General features: G+C 39.0%; 1 protein-coding gene across 1 annotated transcript; it reads left to right on the top strand.

Annotated features, from left to right (window-relative positions):
• The first annotated feature begins 367 nt into the window (after positions 1-367).
• Positions 368-19,259, top strand: twsg1a (twisted gastrulation BMP signaling modulator 1a). The gene is made up of 5 exons (XM_023273767.3): positions 368-832; positions 2,233-2,393; positions 11,730-11,829; positions 17,035-17,295; positions 18,792-19,259. Exons 2-5 carry the CDS (start codon positions 2,265-2,267, stop codon positions 18,971-18,973), a joined length of 672 nt encoding a protein of 223 aa, XP_023129535.1. The 5' UTR covers positions 368-832; positions 2,233-2,264; the 3' UTR covers positions 18,974-19,259.
• Positions 19,260-20,270: the final 1,011 nt, after the last annotated feature.

Genomic DNA, 20,270 nt, shown 5'->3' with positions numbered 1-20,270 from the left:
AAATTATTGTACTATTATAAAAGTTTTTTCTGTGACTGTTCTCGGTCCTATCTCTAATTTAACCCAACTGGGAAAATCTGTAAAAGAATAGAAAATTGTTCCAGAAATTACTGATAAAACTTCTTTTTTTGTTCGTTTTTTACAGTTTGTTGGAAATAATTATCCTTCTCTGTGTTTCTTTGACCCCCATCTCTCTGTGTTCGTGCCTCCTGACCCTGCCTGGAGCTGGACCTCCTCTGAAGGTGTGTCCTGGAGGCTCTGATCATCGTGGAAACACCTGTGGAGCTAAATGTTCCATCAGAGCGCTCCTCAGGCGGCTACAAATGAGCGCCTCTGCGGGGCTTCTGATCAGCTCCACGGCTTCCGAGTCGCCCCCTTTTCTCACCTAATGAGGCCGCTGATAAGAGCCGAGACAAAGGGCCTTTTAACGGGGCAGGGGGGCGGCTTGGAGAGAAAACAGCCGCCTGCGTAAAAGGAAACCAAACGGAAACCACCTGAGCGCGACGCTTTTACGCGCGGAGCCGTAAAGTCTCTCCTCGGTGGTTTTTAACGAAGCGGCGGAAGAATCGTTCACGCACGTTAATCTGAAGCCCCCGACCGGTGTGTGTGCGTGACCTGAGGCCCGGTGTTTCCTCTGCGCACTCAGAAAATGGAGTGTGTGCCTTTAAGGCGGCCGACTGCCTGCCGCTTTGTGCTGCGGAGAGACTGACGCCCTCTGGACGCAGTGGACAGCGGAGCGGCGGCAGAACACCATCCTGGAGAAGTTCAAAGAGGGAAAACAGCCTCCGTCCTGCCCCGAAAGCAAACCTGAGAGCCCCTCAATTGCGTCGTGGTGAGTTTTAAACTCTCTAACGTGTTCGTTTCCTCGCTGGTTCCTTTTTCTTTTCTTTGCGCTCGACTCTCTTGTGGCTGCGTGCGAATGAGTTTAGCGCAAAAAAGGAGAGAAAGAAGGAAAAAAGAAAGCAAGAGAGGTGAAGAATGGAGACTGAGGGAGCTAATGTTCCTCACATATTCTGTCTCCGTCCTGTGAAATGGAAGAACGCGCAGCAGTAGCAAGTGTTGAAGTGTAAAAGTTTAGAGAGAGTGTTAAAGCGCCGCACATGAGGTAAAAAAAAGTAGGTGAAGGGGGCTGATGTTGCCAGATGTGTGAGCCTGCATTGTTATTCCGCAGCAGAGTGAGCAGAGCTGGCTTTGAATGAAATGTGACGCAGGCCTTTTTGGAAATGAGATGTTTGCATGCATGACAAAGCACATTTGGAGCCACTAAAAGGATTAAAACTCAAAGAATCAGCTGCAATTTTAAATCTAAACCAGCGGTGTCAGATTCATTCTAGTCCAGGTTCCACATTCGGCCCAATTTGAGCTCCAGTGACAAGTAAAATCACAGCACAATAACCTATAACCCTTTCTTAAGAAAAATAAGATCAACATTCAGCCTCAGTTCATCATTTCCACATTACAACTTCCAGATCACAGTGTGTCGACAAAGGAACACAACATTTAGTCACAGATATCTGGAACTGAACCATAGAGGATTTACTGGAGGATCAAAACCACAAAAGTAGGACAAAAAAACAAAAAACAACAAAAACAAGACATAATATTACAAAAATGAGACAAAAAATTAGACAAATGACAAACAAGACAAAAAATGACAAAGGGGGGAAACAAAATGACAGAAAAAAGACAAAAAACACAAGCGAGACCAAAAGGAAACAACACGACCAGAAAACGACAAAAACATGAGACAAGCGACAAAAGTCAGACAAAAACGAGACACAAAACGACAAAAAAATAGACAAATGACAAGTCAAAAAAACAACAAAAACAAGACAAAATATTACAAAAATGAGACACTAAACAACAAAAACACGAGACAAACGAGAAAAGTCAGACAGAAAAAGACAAACAACAAAAACAAGACAGAATATTCCAAAAATGACACACAAAAGAACAATGAACAATCTAATATTTTACTTTATGCTCAAAACAACTTGTCATGGTCTAGAAATGATTTTAAACTTATAGTTTCACTAATTTACAATCTGCAGTTAATGTCTTCTCTGGAATTTTTACACTTTGAGGGCCAGACTGGACCCTCTGGAGGACCGCTTTTGGCCCACGGGCCTCATGTTGGACACCCCTGGTCTAACAGCTCCAGTTTGGTGACCGTTAGATGAAGCAGTGTCTCCGTCTTGCTCTGTTTTTGTCTGACCTGCTGCCCTCTCTCAGGTGTTCCAGTGCCGTGCTGGTGAGCCATCAGGATGAGGCCCGGTCAGCTGATCGTCCTCCCCGCCGCCGCCGCTCTCCTCCTCCTCCTGTCTGGACCGTCTCTGACCTCCGGCTGCAACAAAGCCCTCTGCGCCAGCGACGTCAGCAAGTGTCTCATCCAGGTGAGGGGGAACCACAACCCACCCGGCAGACCTTAAACCTGTCAGATCTGTGATTAGACCGTGTGGAAATGTGGTTTCATCTTAGATCAGGGGTGTTAAACTCATCTTAGTTCAGGTTCAACATTCAGAACAATTTGATCTCCAGTGACCAATAAAATCACAGCATAATAACCTGTAAATAACCACAACTCCTAATGGTTCCTGTGTTTTAGTGCAAAATGTTCACATTTAAGGAATTATCTTTTTACAAAACATCATGAACAACCTGATGTTTCTTCAGAAAACTACATTAAATTTCATCAACATTCAACCTCAGTTCATCATTTCTACATTACAACTTCCAGATCACGGAGTGTCTACAAAGGAACACAACATTTAGTCATCTGGAACTGAACCATGGAGGATTTACTGGAGGATCAAAACAACAAAAGAGAGACAAAACATCAAAAACAAGACAAAATATTACAAAAATGACACACAAAACGACAAACAAACCCTACAAAAAATAGACAAAAAAAAGTTACAAAGGGACAAAAAATGGAAAAACGACAAAAACAAGACAAAAAATATCAAAAGTGAGCAACACGACAAAAAAAGTAGAGAAACAACACTAGCAAAACAAAAAATACAGAACAACAAAAATGATACACAAAACAATGAATAAAGCTAAACATAAAATGACAAAAATGAGACAAAAAACACGAGCGAGACAAAAAGGAAACATTCAATTCAATTCTATTTTATTTATATAGCGTCAATTACAGTCAAATTGTCTCGAGACGCTTTACAGAACCCATATGCCTGACCTGAAATGAGAAACTAAACGAGACAAATGACAAAAATCAGACAAAAAACAACAATAAAGAAAAAATGTCACAAAAATGACATGCAAAATGACAAATGAACAATCTAGTATTTTACTTTCTGATCAAAACAACTTGTCATGGTCTAGAAATGATTTTAAATTTATGGTTTTACTAATTTATAATTTGCAGTTAATGTCTTCTCTGGAATTTTTACACTTTGAGGACCGGATTGGATCCTCTGGAGGACCGCTTTTGGCCCGCGGGCCTCATGTTGGACACCCCTGGACTAAAACAAACAAGCTTTCCTTGAGGTCGCTTTGGACGATGATCTGAATGTTGAAGATCTTCTCTGCAGATCAGAGTTCAGCAGAAACATGAAGCAGCAGCTGAATGAGTCTCTTCTGTTCTGGGAGCGAATCTGGAGCCAAAGTTAAAATCTGCCAGGACAGGATGGAGATCTGGAGAACAAAGATGGAATCTGTTGAAGAAGAATGCAGGAACATTCCTCGGATAAGCCGGAAGCAGTCTGGAGTTAGCTCCACCTGAAGGATCCAGATTTGTTTCATTCATGTCGGCTTTCCTTCATCTCCCCGACTCCCCACTCCTGTTGACTTTCTGACATCACTTCCTGCGTGTCACTCTTTCCCTCCTCACATCTGAAGGGTGTCGCCCGACGCTCCACTCGGGTTCTTTCATGGTTTTTATTTTTTGTTATTCTGAGGATTGGTCCGTCTTTTCCACATCCTGCTAGCTGCTAGCTGGTGTTGCGTCCTGCCTCCTGGGTGTGTTTTAGTGGTTCTTCCTTTCCCATTAGCGTCTTTTTAAAGCTCTGTCATTAACCTCAGAGGCTTTTTCACCTGCTTGACCTCAGCCGGTCCCTGTGAGAGGCACAAACTTCAACTAGAGGCGTTCACTTGGAGGAAGAAAGTGAAATCAAATGACAGAATGATCGATTTTCTGACTGTAATTTTGGCATTTTTGCATTGATTGAGATCAGTGGCAGGACGATGTGATGAAAATGTAAAAAACAGAAGAGAGGACGTAGCTTTGCTCCACCCATTCTTTAGGAAAACGGTTGGATTATGGAAACGTCAAAAACAAGAAACAAAACGACAAAAATGAGACACAAAACGACAAAAACAGAAAAACATGAAAGAAATGTTGTGAGGGGAAGAAAACTGTAGATTTTATTCATTGTGCCTGAATTTTGTGCTTTTCACATAAAAATCCACTGGAATACTAGAAAGGACATTAAATCTTTTTAGTCAATGGTTTTGTGTCTTGTTTTTGTTGTTTTGTGTCTCGTTTTTGCTGTTTTGTGTCTTGTTTTTCTCATTTTGTGCCTCGTTTTTGTCCTTTTGTCTTGTTTATGTCGTTTTCTGTCTTGTTTCTGTCGTTTTGTGTGTGAATGATCAATATTCTCACTGTATTTTTGGCATTTTTGCATTGATTTTGCTGAGAATCCAACCAGAAATCTCTGGTTTATGGTTTAGTCTATGGTTTATGTCTTTATCACTGCAGCACCAAGACAAGAAAGATTAACAAAGTATGGACATATAGAAAGCAAAATACCCAAACTATTATGCTTCCAGATGTAAGATCTGCAGCTTTAAAGCACAACATCTGAATGTGTCACTTCTGGTTCTGTTTTTATGATTTTTAGACGTTATAAAGACCAAAAAATTTGCTTTGGAGCCTCAATTTTGACCAAATGATGGTAGTTTGTTGTGGCCTGTTAACCTGCAATGAGGCTAAAACTTTGGTGCATTTCAAGTGTCCAGTAGCTAAAAGATTACAGATGAGGATATGTAGCTTCTACTCAGGGACACAAAATGAGCTAATACTGCAAAAAATCAGTAGTTTTGCAGTGAAATGGGCCCTAAGACGTGTAGTTGCTCCGTTTTCCTGGCTGGTAATCCAACCTGCTTCCATTTGGACAATGTAAACGTAACTTTTATTAAAGATTAAGTGGCTTCATCCATCATCATTCGCTCTTAAGACTCAACAGGACACAAAAATACCAATAAATAAATAGTATAGAAACACAAAAATGCAAAGTGACTTTAGCATCTTTTGCTTTTCAGTACTTGTCTTCACGCCGAAAACCTACTTAAATAAACCACTAATCAACCAATGCTGCGACTAACTATCATTGCAAACCAGTATGTCTGGATATTTACTGTTAAGTCCACCAACATGTCACAAACTAGCAAATAACGGCCATTTTTTTTTACCAGAATCAAAGGTATTTTCCTCGGTTTCCTGCAAGTATTCAAGTATTAAATGATATAAAACCAATAAAATCAGGAAACTTTCACATCACCAAAATACTGACTGATAGGAGACTCAAAGTGTGGAGAAGTTTGGCTAAAGAGGAGTATTTTAGCACGAGAACGGCTCGGTCAGTTCCATTCGATGGAATCGGTGACATGAATAAAATTCTTCCTCCAGCTCCGTCTGTCCAGCATTGCAGTCCAAAGTTCTTTGCCTTCCAGACCAGTGTCTTCTTCTGGAACTTTCCTTCATGTTGTGATAGCACCAGGTTTCCATAGCAGGGGAAAAAAATGAAATCTGTTCCTCTGAAGCGCTCTAGATGACCATCTTTCCAAACGTTTCTACATTTGTAGTCTCCTTGCTCTGCACATTTGTAGTTTAATCCAAAGTAGTTCAAAAGATGTTGGCATTTTGTACCAATTTTTCATAAAATCTGTGCCTTTTTGGCTGCCAACAAACCACCAGTTCCAGTCCCTTCGGTTTCTGTAGACCATTCTCTGCTCTTTACTTCCTGGTGGCTTATTTCTCTTTGATCAAATCGCCAGCGAGCTCTGCAGCTCCGCGACACCAACCCGCTAGCTGTCAGCGGCAGAGCGATGGTGCCCTGAAGGAGAAACTTTTCCACCTCTGGCCTCCATGCTGCTGGTGATTAGTGGGATCTGTTGGTCCGACGTTCGCTTTTACGCTCCACTGCCGACTCAAGTCGTTTGTCTCGGATTCCCCAAAACCCCCAAGGCTGGAGAACGTTGGAGGAGGGAAGGGAAGTTCAGGAGGAGGTGTCTGCTGGGGGGGTTTGGTCGGTCGGTTAGCTGGTTGTTTGAGGGGGGAAATGTACAGTTGGAAGCCTGAGGAGTGAGATTCACAGGCCTCAGACCGGCTGTTTAGAGCTGGGTGGAGCAGCGGCGTTCAAAGGCAGCACATATTCACTTTCTCTCCAGAGTCCTTTTGTCTCGCTGCAGCTCGGCTTTGACTGATTGCAGCGGTTTCCACTCGAGAGCAAAGCGAAGCCGAATAAGAGCTCTTTAAGTCGCCTCGATAAGTTCATCCCTCTCCATGGGGTTGAAACCGTCGATCCATTAGTTAATTTCCCGATTATTTAGGCCCCAAACCCAAATTTACTTTCAAACAAGATGTAAAAAGTCAACTATGAGAAGCCAGAAGCAGTGAATGTTTGGTGTTTCTACTCTATAAACAACTTCCAGAGTGATTAATTGATTTTCATGCTTGATATTGAGTCATATTCTGGCCATCGAATGGCTGCAGTAGTTGTTGGCGAGTTCCAGCGTTTGGTTCTTTTTCCCTTCCTGCTGTTTTTGATTCAGTCAGCGCCGTTTTAGTTGATTTATTCAAGAACATAAATCCAATGAAATCCACAAATATGTTGAGAGAAGCAGTTCATGAAAAGAATTTTGGAAAATGCACTTTATAGAAGACAGTTTGCTGAGAGGACTGATCTCGCTGTCATGTCTTTGTGTTAAATGTGAAGCTAAAAATACTCCGATCAGCATGTCTGAAGTTTAGTTATTCACACTTTAGATCTTACTCGTTTAACTGATGCCAGTGACATCTTTTTAGACTGTTTCTTTTCATTCAGTAGTCATTTCATTAAATAAAACTTAAGGAATCTTGGCACACAAACAAGTTAGCAAAGAAACATTTTCCAAAAGTATTTCTAAAGATAAAAGCGTCATACTTGTCTTCTGGTTGGAGCATGGTTGAGAATAGTCGCACGGTGAGAGAGCTCTCAACAGAACTGAAACTAAAGACACACATGAGACAACTTGCATACAGAAAGGGGACAGAAGTCTACCAACACATCACGTAATAGAAGCCAGAAGTGAGCAAGAGATTAGAGGCACAGCAACACAAACAGTTAGCAGCTAAAGCTAACTAGCAACAAACGAGATCAAAGCCCCTCCGTGAAGAAATGGCTGAACTGGAAGTCATCCTCAGAGAGATACGAGGTTTTCACCAAGAGAACAAAGAACAATTAGGAGCAATTAAAGAAGAAAGTTTAAAGATCAATACCAGACTGGACGAAGTGGAAGTGGAAATGTCGTGACAGAGATGCTAAAGCTAGAGGATAACCTAATGAACTTGGACGAGAAAATATAGGAATCTACGGGGTGCTGGAGGGGGCTAAGAAGGACTCAACAGCGATGGCTGAGTTTGTGGAAAAACCTCCTCTGAGAGGGTCTCAGGCTAAACGATGAAAAGTGTGCCGTACTTATCACACAGTAGTATCGATATTCTCAATTAAAACTTCAAGCGTACTTGCAGTATAGAGCTGAAGTGAGAAACGTTTGAATGTTAGTAAAAGGAGCTGGATTATAAAACACCAGAACTTTCTCAGTTTTGACCAACAGCTTGGGTGTGTCAGTGTTTGCATCATGGCTCTACATGGGAAAAAAGTGCCACAGGAACTAAAACATCTGATGGTGACTCTTCAAAAAGATGGTGAAGGATACAGGAAGATTAGTGACCAACTAAAAAGCTGTGAAAACACAGTTGCAGCAGTAATAAAGAGGTACAGAACAAGCCACAGTGCTACTACTCAGAGCTGCAGTGTTCATCTTCCTAAAGTACAGGCAGCTGCTTCAGACTTGGACTATAAATGAAAATCTTTTCTGTTTCTGTTACATTCTGCAGATTGCATCCAAGACAAACTCCCTTGTTAGCTCTTCCACACAAAACTGCATGATTAAAATGACAGAAACAAGACGGAAAATGACAAAAACGACACAAGATGACAAAATTGAGACAGAAAACGACATAATTGAGACAGAAAACGACAAAAACGAGACAGAAAACGACAAAAACGAGACAGAAAATGACAAAAACAAGACAGCTGAGCTCTGTCTTTCTGTTTCATTGAAGGGTTTTTTATAAAAGTGAAATATGAGCTATGTGTGTGCGTTTATTCTTCTCCTTCTTCAAGCAGCTGTTTAGTTTTCCATAATTCCACCTCTGATGGCGGTAGTTGGTCCTGGGATCAGATCCTGATCAGAGGTTTGGGATGGGCAGGCTGCTGTGGTTTAGCGATCCCTGGCTGGTGAGTCAGAGGAGAGTCTTTTATCACGGCTCAGACTGTTTACACGGAGGAGGACGGAGGGGGAAAGTGTGTTGTTGTGGGGGGAGCAGCGTGTTCTGTTCTCCAGGTGTTTTCTTCCTCCTCCCCCATGGCGGTTCCTCCCCCATGGCGGTTCCTCCCCCATGGCGGTTCCTCCCCCATGGCGGTGACCTTGATGTGGAGGAATGTGCTCCCTGCTCGCTGTCAGGAGGAAGACCAGCTCCTCCATCCACCTACTGGCTCCTTCACTTTGAGCTCTGGAGACGAAGGAGTGACGCCGTTTTCATGTATTTGCTCAGGAGTTATGGGATGGTGTGTCGTTTTTGGATGTTTGCAGAAGCCCCTTCCATAAAAAGCAACATGAGGAGTTAGTAGAGCTTCTTTTTCTCCGTGTTAACAGTCTGGGAATAGATCAGAACGCAAACAAACCCACTGAACCGGATCTATAGAGAACTGGAAATGCTTAGAAAATCCCTTTTTCAATCCTTCATATACAAACAAAACAAGTTTTCTTTAGCAGTTTGCAGCTGTGTTTGGTTTTATTTACTATTACTTTTACAGATTTTCCCTGTTTTGCTAAATCAGAAATAACAACTAGTATAAGTCTCCTTTAATTTACTTGTTAATCCCCCAAAATGGGTCCAAAGTGGAAATAATGTCCCCATCAAAAATCTGTATTTTGCACATCTCTTATTTTCCTTTTTGTGTCTTTTTGTGCTGGTTTTGTGTCTCTTTTTGTCTCATTGTGCTAGTTTTGCATTGCTTTGTATTCATCATTAGTCTTTTCGTGGTGGTTTTGCATCTCTTTTTAGCCTTTTTGTGTTTTTTTATGCTGGTTTTGCTTTTTTTTAGTCCTTTTTTGTCTCTCTTTGCTGGTTTTCCATCTCTTTCTAGCCTTTCTGGTCTTTTTGTGGAGGTTTTGCATCTCTTTTTTGCCTTTTTGCGTCTTTTTGTGCTTGTTTTTGCGTCTCTTTTGTCTCATTGTGCTAGTTTTGCATCACTTTGTAGTCATTGTTGGTCTTTTTGTGGTGGTTTTGCATCTCTTTTTAGCCTTTTTGTGCTTTTTTTAATGCTGATTTTGCAGAGAAAACAACAACAAATGTCTTCCAGCAGTCTACTGTAGCTCCCAGTTCACAGCCCGACCTCCACATTCACAGTCCAGCTCCCAGTTTAACGTCCACTCAGGGAGATGTTTTGCTTGAGCTCACTCTGCGTTAATAATCTGAGTGAACCGTCGGTGTGTTAACAACCGCTTCCATCACGTGGCTGCTACCGTTTCCTCCTTTTCCTCTTTCTCACCGATAAAATGTCCTAAAACCTGTAAAAGTATGACTCGAGTCTTAATAAGCTGCAATTATCCTTTTTTCAAAACGTGTCGCTGCATTGGACGAGTCGTCTCCTCCTGAGTCAGAAACTGATTCCAGTGAAATGATTCGAACGTCAGTCGTGTCGGGACCTGCTCTGTTCTGAACAGAAAGCAGTTTCTTTGTATGTTTTCTGTCTGAACGTCTCACATTCTTCGATAGATGCCACAGATGCCTCGTTCAGTCCTCTAATAGTCACTGTACTCAAAGTAAACCTGCTGCTGCTCTTTGTGCTGATCTTTTAATGGTTCGTCTCCAGTTTGAACCGTTGCTTTCTGTCTGCTCTGTTATTTTTTTTAGCCTCTTTTTATTCTAAAAATGATTCTTTGCTCTATTTCAGTGCAATATGAACTTTTGCATGTATTCATTTTCTTAAATTTACAAGGATTTAGCTCAACAGGAGGAGATTTCTGGTTGATTTTGCATCACGGTTAACTTTATTTTTAATATTTTATGTGATCTTTAAATACTGGATGATAAGATGACATGAGAAAAATGAGACACAAAATGATAAAAACAAGACACAAAACGACAGAAGGGAGATCATAAAAGGAGAAAAACTAGATGCAAAACGACAAAAACAAGAGACAAAATGACGAAAACAAGACAGAAAATGACAGAAACGAGACACAAAATGGCAAAAACAAGACAGAAAATGACAGAAACGAGACACAAAATGGCAAAAACAAGACAGAAAATGACAAAAGCGATACAAAATGACAGAAACAAGACACAGAATGACAAAATCGAGACAGAAAACGATAGAAACAAGACAGAAAATGACAAAAACAAGACAGAAAATGACAGAATCAAGACACAAAATGACAAAAACGACACAAAATGACAGAAACAAGACAAAAAATGACAGAAAACGGCAGGAATGAAACAGATGACAAAAAAACATACAAAATGACAAAAACAAGACACAAAATCACAGAAACGAGACACAAAATGACAGAAACAAAACTGCTGTTATTTTTCAGTGCTTTTTAGCATCTTTTTATTCTAAACATGATTCTTTGTTCCATTTCAGTGCAGCATGAACACTTGCACTTGTTCATTTTCTTAAATTTACCAGGATTTAGCTCAACAGGAGGAGATTTCTGTCTGCTTTTGCATCACAGTTAACTTTATTTTTAATCTTTTATGTGAACATGGGACTAATTGGACCAGCAATGACTAAGTTTGTATTAGACACCATAAATACATCACAAGTAATTTCGATTTTAATGAAATAGAGAAAAAGAAAAAGATGCAAAGTTTACTGGATTCTTTTCACTTTAACAAACCAAAAATCACACATAATATTGTTTTTTTTATTAAATTTCTGCTTAACAATGTTTCCACATTTTTCTGAAAATTACAGATTTTGAACTGAGGATGCTTCAGCTTGCTGCAGAAATGGAATAAATTTTATATATTTTCACGTATATTCTCTACCAGTGAGTGATGTTGGCACTATTCTTACATAAAAATGACTTTAATTGTAGTTTATAGAATAATAGAAAATAGGTTTTTGGTGGTATCTGTTCTGTTTATCTTGACATCAATGTAACGGAGAGTGTCAGAAAAGGATAAAACTATGATTTAAAACCTAAACTGATTAAATACTCTGCAGAATGTCCATGCAGCAGATCCACCATGTCTCCTCTCCTTCATGTTGGAGCTTCTAGCTGCACATGTCTGTGTTTATGTGAAGCTAAATGGAAAATTAATGGTTTTCTCCTCAGTATTTTGTCAACAGAGATCTATGTTGTTGCCGCTGGTTTTGTTTCCTGTTATTTTGTCTCACTGACGTACGTTTCGGTGTGTTTTCCTGCAGGAGCTGTGCCAGTGCCGGCCGTCCGACGGGAACTGCTCGTGCTGTAAGGAGTGCATGTTGTGTCTGGGGAACCTGTGGGAGGAATGCTGCGACTGCGTGGGTGAGTTGATCAGAAACCACTTAGTCAGTAGGAGTCTGGGTTTGGAAAACGTCCACATTCGAATTTATACGCCGAGCAGGTTGTGAAAGACTCGAGCATCTGTTAGAGACGTCAGTGTCAGGAAAGATGGATGCAGATTTGTTGCTGCACTGAATTAAAAGTTCGTTTTCATCACGGTTTTCTGTTTGTCAGAGACCTCACAGAGTTAACCCTCCTGTTGTCCTCGTTTCCTTGTCTGAAAAAAATCCAAAAATTCAGCAAATTTCTGAAAATGTGCAAAACCTTCAGGAAGAAAATTCCAATAATTCCTTAAAAGTTTCCCTTAAAAGTTTTATTTTTAAAAAATCCCCCAAATTTGACAAGAAAATTCTTGTAAATATTTTCAAAAAATGAGTAAAAATCTTCCGAAAAAACCTAAAAATATCTAAGATGATTCCATATATATCAGTGAAACTTCAAATACTTTCTTCAAGAACATTCGCAAAAAAAAGTTGTGAATGTTCTTAAGAAATATTTTTAACATTTCTTTTTTTCCACCAAAAAATGTTGAAAATGTGGACATCAGAAGTTTCACTGTGACAATATTTTTTTCCCATATTTTCAAACTTTAAAATGGGTCAATTTGACCTGTAGAACGCCATGCAGGTTAACAGATCTGGAATAGTTGTGGCACTAATGTTCTTCCATACATGTATCAGTGTTCAGCGTCTCCGTCGCCTCTTCCTGCCTGTGAAAAGCTGTGAAATGGGAGATTAAATAATAATAATAATAATAATAATAATAATAATAATAATAATAATAATAATAATAATAATAATAATAATAATAATAATAATAAATTTTATTTATAAAGCGCTTTTCCAAAAACTCAAAGACGCTGTACATAGAATACAATAAGATAAAACAAAACTGTTAATTAAAATCAGTAGGTAGTAAAACAGCGGCGATGCTCCACAGCCGAGGAGCTGGCAGGTTTTAAAAGCTCCGGTTGTTGTTCTGATCGAAGATGAGTGTTTTCTGAGTGGAGCCAGAAATGAAGCAGAGCAGCAGGAAATGAACCCTCGTGTCGTCCTGCAGGTCAAAATTCATCCCTTTTAAAGTTTGAAAATGTGGAAAAAATAATATTTTCACAGTGAAACTTCTGATGTCCACATTTTCAACATTTTTGGGAAATCTTTGAACATTTTTTGGTGGAAAAAAAGAAATGTTAAAAATGTTTCTTAAGAACATTCACAAAAAAATCAAACAAAATCCAGCAAATTTCACTGGATTTTGGTTGATTTTTTTGTCGATTTTTTTTTTTTTTTGTTGAATTTGGTTGATTTTTTTGTGAATGTGAATTTTTAAAGTGTTTTTCGTCTCTCTTTGCTAGTTTTGCATCTCTTATTTGCATTTTTGTGTCTTTTTGTGCTGTTTTTCCATCTCTTTGTTTCTCTTCTTGCTGCTTTTGCATCTCTTTCTTTTTGTTTTTGTGTGTCTTTGTGTTGCTTTTGCATCTCCTTCTTTTTGTTTTTGTGTGTCCTTGTGTTGGTTTTGCATCTCTTTTTAGTCTTTACATACTGATTTGCATCTAATTCAGTGTCTGTAGCTGTTTTAAATGTAGTTCTGTGTGACGTTCTGATTGTTCTGGATTCCTTTTCAGCTGTTTTACATCTCATTTTGTGTCTCTTTGAATCTTTGTGGTCCTATTAGGTATGTTTGCGGTCGTTTTCTGCATTTTTTGTGACGTCTTGGTAATTTTGTTTGTGGTTATTAAGCGTTACTCATTTTAAATCTTGTTTTGTGTCATGTTGCATGTTCTTTGTGGTTTTGTTACATTTACTTTTAGTCACTGCTTGTTGTACGTTTCTTTTTAGTCGTGTCTTCTTAAAAATCTTGTGCTTTTGTGTTTGTAGCTGATTTAGGTGCTTTGTGTGTATTTTATGGTCATTTACATCTTTTATTTCTTGTTAGTGGTCCTAATATGTGTTTTTTTTAATAATCTTTGTGGCATATTATGTGTTGTTTTGGTCATTTTTGTCTCTTTGAGGTCATTTCCGTCTTATTTCAGGTCATATTTAAGGCTCTTTATGGTTGTTCTGTGTCCTTTTTGCTCGTTGATTTCTGTGTCCTTGTGGTCGTTTTTGTGTTTCTCTGTGGTCACTGTTCATTTGTCCTTCATAGTTTTCTATCTGTCTGATTGTGTTGCATCTCTTTGTAGTTGTTCTTTGTCTCATAGTTTCTCTGTTTTTCCTCTTTAGTTGTTTTGCATAATTTATTTAGCAGTTTGTTGCTTGTTTGTGGTCATTCTTCGTTGTTTTTATCTTTGATTGTGCTGCATCTCATTTCACTAGTTTTTTGTCTCTTCTGTATTCTTTTTGTCTCTGTGGTCGTTGTGCATCTGTCCTTAGTCGTTCTAAATCTTTCTTTGCATCTCCTTTTATGTTTGTAGTTGTTTTGCATCAATTTTTAGCAGTTTTTTTTTTTTGCCTCGTAGTCGCTCTTCTTGCCTCAGTGATTCTTTTGTGTTTCTTTGTTGCTAGCATCTGCAGTCATTTTACTTTTCTTTTAAGTAGTTTGTTGTCTGTTTGTGGTCATTTTGTGTCCAGTTTCGAGCCATATTTCACTCTTGGTTGTTTTGTGTCCTTTCAGTTATTTCATGTTGATTTCTGTCTGCTTGTTGTTGTTTTGGTGTTTCTCTGTGGTCATTCTGCATTTGATTGTTGTGTCTCCTGTTGTGTTTGTTGTTGTTTTACATCAGTTTTTAGTTCCTCTTTTTGGCATTTCACTTTTCTTTTAGGTAGTTTGTTGTCTGTTTGTGGTCATTTTGCATCTAATTTTGAGTCATATTTCACCCTTTGTGGTATCTAATAGTATCTATTTTCTCATTCTGCGTTTGATTTTTGTGTCTCCTGTTGTGTTTGTGGTTGTTTTACTTCAGGTTTTGGTTGTTTTGTGTTTCTTTGTTGTCTTTTGTTATTCAGCATCTGCAGCCATTTCACTTTTGTTGTCTATTTGTGATCATTTTGTGTCTCTTTTTGCTGTTGTTTGATCAACATCCTGTTCAGTAATCAGTCGGTGATACTAAAACACCAGGAGATCAGAGTTTGTGGACCAGGTTTTGTGTCCCTTCCCCCCTTCTGTTCCTGGCCTTGAAGAGCAGTGGAGTCTCAGATCGACTCTGACGGACAGATATTGCTGTTGCTGCTGACAAGGAGGCTTTATGAAAGCTCTTTCATGTGGAACACAAATATAAGAATGTGACACTGAGCTCTGAACTCTGCTGCTGCTGCACAGATGTTCTGTTTTCCTGCTGGAAGGGGTTTTTTTTACGACACCGATGACGGCTTGCAGATATTCCTCATTTGCGTGTTTCATTTTTCCCTCCTTGCCACTGGCCTTATATGTCCACTTTAAGTAAGTTTCCACTCTAAACATGCTATCAGAGCCAAACGCCGAAGCTTTGAAGCGAGGATCTGCGAGCGCCGAGGACAGTTTGTGTTGTGGAGTGAAGCAGGAGGAGGGAGGACCCGGGTTTTATCTAAACCAGCTGCTCCTGCTCTGCTTTTAGCATCAGTCTGTAACACAACTCCTCCGTCAGCCTCGGCTTCCCATTAAATGATTTAGCCCTCAGCTGTAATTCACTCCGACTCATTTAAAGGGTTTGGGAGATCATATCGGAGGATGTGGGGACTTTGTCGAGTGATTACTGCTGTGTTTAGAAATTAAATGAAGTGTTAAAAAGAGCTTAATTGAGACGTTTTGGCAGTAGTGCGGTTTCACCAAACTGCCCCTGTGAGCTGAAATCACGTGTAAAACCGTCAAAATGCTAAATGTGTGTATTTTGGGCGAGTTTAAGTTCTTCAAATAAACTCCTGAGAGTGAGTTTAAGGGTCTGCTTGCTCTGGAGACTTTAGATGTGAAGATAGTTTTGGTTTTTCTTCACTCAGGTTTAAAGATGTCTTTAATGAGATTATTGTTTTCACCGCAGACCGCCGTGGCCACCAAAAGTCTAGTTTAGTGAGCGTCATGGGAAATACGTGTAGACCGTGATGTACGGAGACTGGAGCTACTGAAAATAGAACTAAGTGGTTCAGTTTGCAAAGAGAAATAAACCAAATAAACCGACAGAAACAGATCCTCAGTCCTCCGTTAGAATAGATCTGATAGGATCAAATCAGACAAATTTAAACTCAGAATTGATCCTTGTATTATTATTAAAGTATCTATCTATCTATCTATCTATCTATCTATCTATCTATCTATCTATCTATCTATCTATCTATCTATCTATCTATCTATCTATCTATCGATTTTCCCTGTTTTGGTAAATTACAAGTAACTAGTAAAAATAATCTTTACCTTAAATATTAACTCTTAAAAAAGAGTCAAAATCAGTAAATTATGTCTATTTTAACCTTCCCGTTGTCCTCATTTACAGGCACCAAAAATTATTGTTTCCTTGTCTGAAAAAAATCCAAAAATTCAGCAAAAAAATTCCACAAATTTCTGAAAATTTGCAAAACCTTCAGGAAGAAGATTCCAATAATTCATGAAAAGTTTCTCTTAAAAGTTTTTTTTTTTAAATGGCAAGAAAATTCTAGTAAATATTTTCAAAAAATTAGTAAAAATCTTCAAAAAAAATCCTAAAAATATCTAAAGTGATTCCATATATATCAGTAAAACTTCTAATATTTTCTTTAAGAACTTTCATAAAAAAATCAACTTAAATCCAGTGAAATTCACTGGATTTTTGTTGATTTTTATGTGAATATTCTTAAGAAATATTTTTAACATTTCTTTTTTTTCACCAAAAAATGTTCAAAGATTTCCCAAAAATGTTGAAAATGTGGACATCAGAAATTTCACTGTGAAAATAAATATATTTTTTTCTCCACATTTTCAAACTTTAAAACAGGTCAATTCTGACCTGCAGGACGACACGAGAGTTAGAGTTATTTTGAGTTTTCTTGTAAAATTCAACTCAAAACAAGGTAATTTCAAGATTGTTTGACTTAACAAGATATTTAAGATGCATTGTCTTAAAACAAGTCCCTCCATCTGCTGAAATGTCACTTGTTAAGTGAATTTCTCTTAAATCAAGTGGGATGAGACATTTTGACTAAAAATCAGACAAACAGACTTGGTAAGATTTGGAGTTTTTGCAGTGCAAACCAGTAGAGATGAGAAAATAATCCCCTTTTAACATCCTCGCCTGCGTTTCAGGGATGTGCAACCCGAAGAACTACAGCGACTCTCCGGCGACGTCGAAGAGCACCGTGGAGGAGCTGCACCGTCCGATCCCGTCGCTGTTCCGAGCGCTGACGGAGGGCGACGCTCCGATCAACATGATGGTCGTGTCGTTCCCCGTTGCCGAGGAGCTGTCGCACCACGAGAACCTGGTGTCCTTCCTGGAGTCGCTGGACGGGCAGCACCAGAACGTGTCGGTGCCGGGAAACAGCATCCACGCCAGCTACGACACTCAAGGTAACACCGGAAAAGTCTCATACTGACTGTATAAATACTGGATTAGGCTCCCAAAATAGTCTCGTGACTGGACTTTTCTAGTACTATTCCATGGTATGTTACATTTTGGAGCAAAATATTCCACTTTTAATCCACTATATTCACATGGCAATCATTTTTATGCCCTAAACATACCATACGCTCATAATTTTGCATGCATTTTTACAGATTAAACTACCCGAAAGTTTATAAATTAGTGACTGACTCGCCCTTAGCTGTCTACAAGATTCATATAGAGCTCATATGTTGGGTCACATCGGGCTTCTACAATCATTAAACCTCGTGTCGTCCTGCGGGTCAAAATTGACCCGTTTTAAAATTTGAAAATGTGGAAAAAAAAAATATTTTCACAGTGAAACTTCTGATGTCCACATTTTCAACATTTTTGGGAAATCTTTGAACATTTTTTGGTGGAAAAAAAGAAATGTTAAAAATGTTTCTTTAAGAACATTCACATAAAAATCAACCAAAATCCAGTGAATTTCGCTGGATTTTGGTTGCTTTTTATGTGAATGTTCTTAAAGAAAATACTAGAAGTTTTACTGATATATATGAAATCACTTTAGATATTTTTAGGATTTTTTTGGAAGATTTTTACTAATTTTTAAAAAATATTTACAAGAATTTTCTTGCCACATTTGGGGGATTTTTTTTAAGTAAAATTTTCAAGGGAAACTTTTAAAGAATTATTGGAATTTTCTTCCTGAAGGTTTTGCAAATTTTCAGGATTTTTTTTTGCTGAATTTCTGCATTTTTTTTTTCAGACAAGGAAACAATATTTTTTGGTGCCCATAAATGAGGACAGCGGGAGGGTTAACAGAACAGAGGCTTCTTTAATTCCTACTGTGGGAAATTAAAATGTTGGCTTTAAAATGGTCGACCCAGAAAACGTGCTTTCTCTTTAAAACTGTGTGGTCTCGCTTTGCTTTAAAGCTCCTGTTGAAAGCTTCTGTTAGCTCCACATCTCTAATAAAGTTCCTGAGGATAAAAACATGCTTTGCTTTCACATAGTTTTCTGCTGCCATCAGGTCCGGTCAGATTTTTCATTTCTGCACACTCACTGTGACCGGCAGTAATAAAATAAAACCCCAGTACAGAGTCTTGAACCGGGACCAGCTCGGGTTGGGTCGGCCAAACAGATCTCCAGTTTAGGGAGCTGTGTTCGTATTGTTCTGCTGCCATTTTTTTCCCTTTTTTATTTTCATTTGCGGCTGTTTTGGCTCTCAGCTATTTGCCATAAAGTAATGGCAGCGCTCCCACAGAGCCGAGCCGTTAACTCATTAAGCTCACCGACACATCTGGTTCCACTCAGCTGCAGCAAATTCGCTTCACCCCTTCGGTAAAAGTAGGAACGCCGAGGGTTAAAGGTAATTACTCTTTTTTTAATAAACCGCCTTTACTGGATCCGTGACTCACGTCGGCATTCTCGGCTTGTTTTTTTTCCTCTTATACTCCAGAGAACATGTGCACAGTGGTCTACTTCGACGACTGCGTGTCCATCCGGCAGTGCAAACTCTACTGCGAGTCCATGGGAGGGTCCAAGTACCGCTGGTTTCACAACGCCTGCTGCCAGTGCATCGGGCCGGAGTGCGTCGACTACGGCAGCAAAGCCGTGAAGTGCATGAACTGTCTGTTCTGAAGCGCCGGGCACATATTGGTACCAAATGTCTGGTCCATACCAGATGACTGAGGGCAGAGGAAACCATTCTGAGTTAGCATTCCTCAGTTACCTTGTAAAATACGCCCTGTACAACCCTCCCTCCTACCCTGCAAAGTGTTTTTATTCTGCTGTCATTGTTTCACTGTATATTTTTAGATATGTTTTCCATAGTGTTTTTTACTAGAGGTGTATATGAATAATGTATTTTTACAATTACGGTCCGCTAAATCCCAGTCTCATGCCAAATAAAGTTTGGTGACATGGATGGTTTTGTTTGAAAGAAAAGAGTCTTAATTCTACTGCAGTTTTCTTCAAAAATTTGTTTTGCGCCCCTTGACACAGTTATGAAGCCATAAAGTAATGCAGGGATGTCAAACTCATTCTAGTCCAGGTTCCACATTCAGCCCAATTTGATCTCCAGTGGACTAGACCAGTAAAATCACAGCATAATAACCAATAACCTGACATTTCTTAAGAAAAATAAGTTCAGTTTCAGCAACATTCAGCCTCAGTTTATCATTTCCACATTACAACTTCCAGAGAGTCCACAAAGGAACACAACATTTAGTCACCTGGAACTGAACCAGAGAGGATTTTATTTTATGATCAAAATGACAATAGTCAGACAAAAAACAAGAAAAACAAGACAAAATAATACAAAAATGAGACACAAAATGACAAAAACGAAACAATGAATAAAGCAAAACACAAAATCATAAGAAGACAAAAATACAAACGAGACAAAAAGGAAACACAAAACAACAAAAACGTGAGAAAAGCGACAAAAGTCAGGCAAAAAACAAAAAACTAGACAAAATATTCCAAAAATGAGACAGAAAATGGCAAAAGAACAATGACCAATCTAGCATTTTACGTTATGATCCAAACAACTTGTCATGGCCTAGAAATTATTTTAAATTTATAGTTTTACTAATTTACAATCTGCAGTTAATGTCTTCTCTGTAATTTTTACACTTTGAGGGCCGGATCGGACCCTCTGGAGGACCGCTTTTGGCCCGCGGGCCTCATGTTGGACACCCCTGAAGTAGGGTGAATCAACATGTCCAGTATTTTTCCAGCTGTTACCAATACTGGGATAAAGTGTTGGCTCCATATACTGTAGGTATTTTACTACTTACTCATCTACACAGCCTGCAGTTCATCTGAGAAGTTGGCTGCAGTTGAGTCACTTATGACTAACAAAAAGCACAGAATATTTTGTATTTTTATCATATCCAGTCAGAGTAAACAGTTAATTTTTTAGTCATTTTCATGA

This window comes from Amphiprion ocellaris, chromosome 10, assembly GCF_022539595.1.
Source record: "Amphiprion ocellaris isolate individual 3 ecotype Okinawa chromosome 10, ASM2253959v1, whole genome shotgun sequence".
NCBI lineage: Eukaryota > Metazoa > Chordata > Actinopteri > Pomacentridae > Amphiprion > Amphiprion ocellaris.
This window is presented reverse-complemented; position numbering and strand designations above follow the sequence as displayed.